Source organism: Austrofundulus limnaeus, unplaced genomic scaffold (assembly GCF_001266775.1).
Source record: "Austrofundulus limnaeus strain Quisiro unplaced genomic scaffold, Austrofundulus_limnaeus-1.0 Scaffold259, whole genome shotgun sequence".
Classification (NCBI taxonomy): domain Eukaryota; kingdom Metazoa; phylum Chordata; class Actinopteri; order Cyprinodontiformes; family Rivulidae; genus Austrofundulus; species Austrofundulus limnaeus.
The window spans coordinates 699,645-702,406 of NW_013952661.1; the positions used below are offsets into that span (position 1 = coordinate 699,645).

Sequence of the window (2,762 nt, forward strand, 5' to 3'; positions counted from 1 at the left end):
CACTTCATTCAATTTCAGATTGTGCACATTCAGATTCAGTCMGAACAARTCAAATTCACTTCCTGCTGGCACAAAATGTATCCCGTACCCCTCCCTGCCACTCAGCCGACATCTCCATAAAGTTTATTTTCCACTRGTGATTCAATTGTTACTTTGAGCTAACGAGCCGTCACCTGGGGAGGGTTTGTTAGCGGAGCAAACGAGCTCCGGCTGGCCGATTAATTACCCGCTCAGCTCCACGGATGTGAGCTGCTTTAATGGATGAAGATGGAGCTCACAGGTGCTGCCGTCTGCTTCAGTCCTGCCTCGGTCCTCACAACGAAGAAAAAAGAAACAGTATTTCTGTTCCTGTCCTAGGCTTTTATGTTGCTTTGAAATAAACAAAAACAAAGCTTTTCCTAATCAACGTTATTATTTTCACTCAGGTTTTTGTGGAACAAAACCCRCCGGGGGATTTTACAGACACAAGCTGATTATATTTTTTCAACACAACATTTTAAAAATCAATCTTGAGCTGCTTCTGTTGGGTTTTATAGAAAACAAAAAGCTTCACGCCTGCTCTGCTCTTGAAGAATAAAAGCCGTGTTTTGTCCTCTGCTTGTTATTAACACCTGCAGGCAGGAAACGCCGAGTCGTGAATGTAATTTGGAAGTTGCGTGGAGACGGGATGATTGGTTTAAATCTGAGACGATGGAGTCTCTCTTSTTGTTGTTGGAAACAAAGCGAAGCTTTAGTCTGATCAGAACCAGCTTCTGTTCTCCTCTGAGACGCAGAGGTTCTGCTGATCCACATACGAGCTGAATGTGGAGCACATCTGCCAGCTTTTATCCAACTGATTTAGTTTTTACTGCTCGCCTCCTGCTGCAGCTTTCTACTGCCATGAGTCAACCCTTAATGACATTTAGTCCAAAGGTTTACATGGAAACATGTGAGGAGAGCTCACAGTTAGCAGGCGTCTGGTTTCAGTTACCATTACTTGCTCAGATCACATTTTAATTTTACTCGTTCACATTCAAAATATATTTTTTTGATTCATGTTGATAAGTTTCTCCTCCTCAGTGATTTATCTTAAACATTCCTTATCTATAAGACTTAGAGATTAATAAGCTGGCGTTAGCATTGGAGCTGCTAGCAACTAGCATTAATAAGTTGGTGTTAGCATCAGAGAGGCTAACAACTAGCATTAATAAGCTGGTGTTAGCATCAGAGAGGCTAACAACTAGCATTAATAAGCTGGTGTTAGCATCAGAGAGGCTAACAACTAGCATTAATAAGCTGGTGTTAGCATCAGAGAGGCTAACAACTAGCATTAATAAGCTGGCGTTAGCATTGGAGCTGCTAGCAACTAGCATTAATAAGTTGGTGTTAGCATCAGAGAGGCTAACAACTAGCATTAATAAGCTGGTGTTAGCATCAGAGAGGCTAACAATTAGCATGGATAAGCTGACGTTAGCATCAGAGAGGCTAACAACTAGCAGTAATAAGATGGTGTTAGCATCAGAGAGGCTAACAATTAGCATGGATAAGCTGGCGTTAGCATCAGAGAGCCTAACAACTAGCATTAATAAGCTGACGTTAGCATCAGAGAGGCTAGAGACTAGCGTGTATAGTACCGCACCATAATTTTTTTTACCTATTTGAGTTGTTTTGTAATTTAAACTGACATAATTTGTTTGAACTCAGAAACCCACCGGATTGGTCAGATGGATGACAACACCTGGTTGCTCGGCAACGTTAACCAAACAGGTTACTTCCGGGTGAACTACGACCTCCACAACTGGAAACTGCTGATTCAGCAGCTGCACGCCAACCCTCAGGTAAACCTGCCTGTTAGTCTGGATCGATAATCTGGATTTTACTTGTTAGTTTGTTTGATCTGCAGTTTGTTTGTTTATTTATTTATTTGTTTGTTTGTTTGTTTGTTTATTTGTTTAGATCATCTCTGTTGGAAACAGAGCAGGACTTATTGATGATGCCTTCAACCTGGCCAGGTGAGTAATCAGGCATCATCCTAAAGTTTTTTTGTATCTGTTTATTAAATTCCATTTCTTGAAACTGAAAAAAATCAAAATTTTCAAACAGAAAAAAAATGTTCATTTGCTGAGGTTTAATTTACATTTTAGTGTGAACACACTGGAATTGTTTTTAATTGAATAAATCTATAATAATTGAATGAAAATGAATATTAATTTCAGTAATAACCATCCATGTGAATAAACTCATGGCTAAAACGTTTTATCCTGGTTTTTAACAGACCTGAGATTTAATGAAAGTGGATTTTTAACAAAGGGTTTATTTGTTGAATCACAGTAGTGGTCCAGCAGCTCTAAGATAAATCTTMATTTCAGCAGTTTGAGTTTGTAACGGTGAAGTATCATCATTTTTATATTTTATCTGTAGCTGTGTTTCCATTCACCATGAAAATACGCAAATTAGAATTTTGAAAATTTGCTCAATGGAAACACGTCAGTTTTGAAAAAAAATTACGTTTTTCAACAAAATGTTTTTGCTCTAGGATGAGGTGGTTTTTCGGCCGTATTGAAATTGGGTTTTTTCACAAAACTGCAATGGAAACACTTTTTTCACATCACAGGAGTCACGTGATCAACAACCGGCTGTTTCTACTGGTGAAAAAGACGATGATGAAGAAGATAACAGGAAGTAGAAGTAGTAGTAATATCACAGAAGTTGTATAAAGTAGTAAACTCACCGACTACAATTTCCCAAAAATGCTGCGTACGTAGCCGCTCCCAGATATAAGG

At 38.8% G+C, this 2,762-nt stretch overlaps 1 protein-coding gene across 1 annotated transcript in view; it reads left to right on the forward strand.

Moving 5' to 3' along the window:
- LOC106526106 (thyrotropin-releasing hormone-degrading ectoenzyme) overlaps positions 1–2,762 on the forward strand; it is a gene marked incomplete in the record, with an annotated part of 168,985 nt that overhangs the window by 136,246 nt on the left and 29,977 nt on the right. The window contains 2 exon segments of the mRNA XM_014020594.1: positions 1,684–1,817; positions 1,936–1,991. Of these exon segments, the coding sequence (XP_013876048.1) occupies positions 1,684–1,817; positions 1,936–1,991 (190 nt within the window).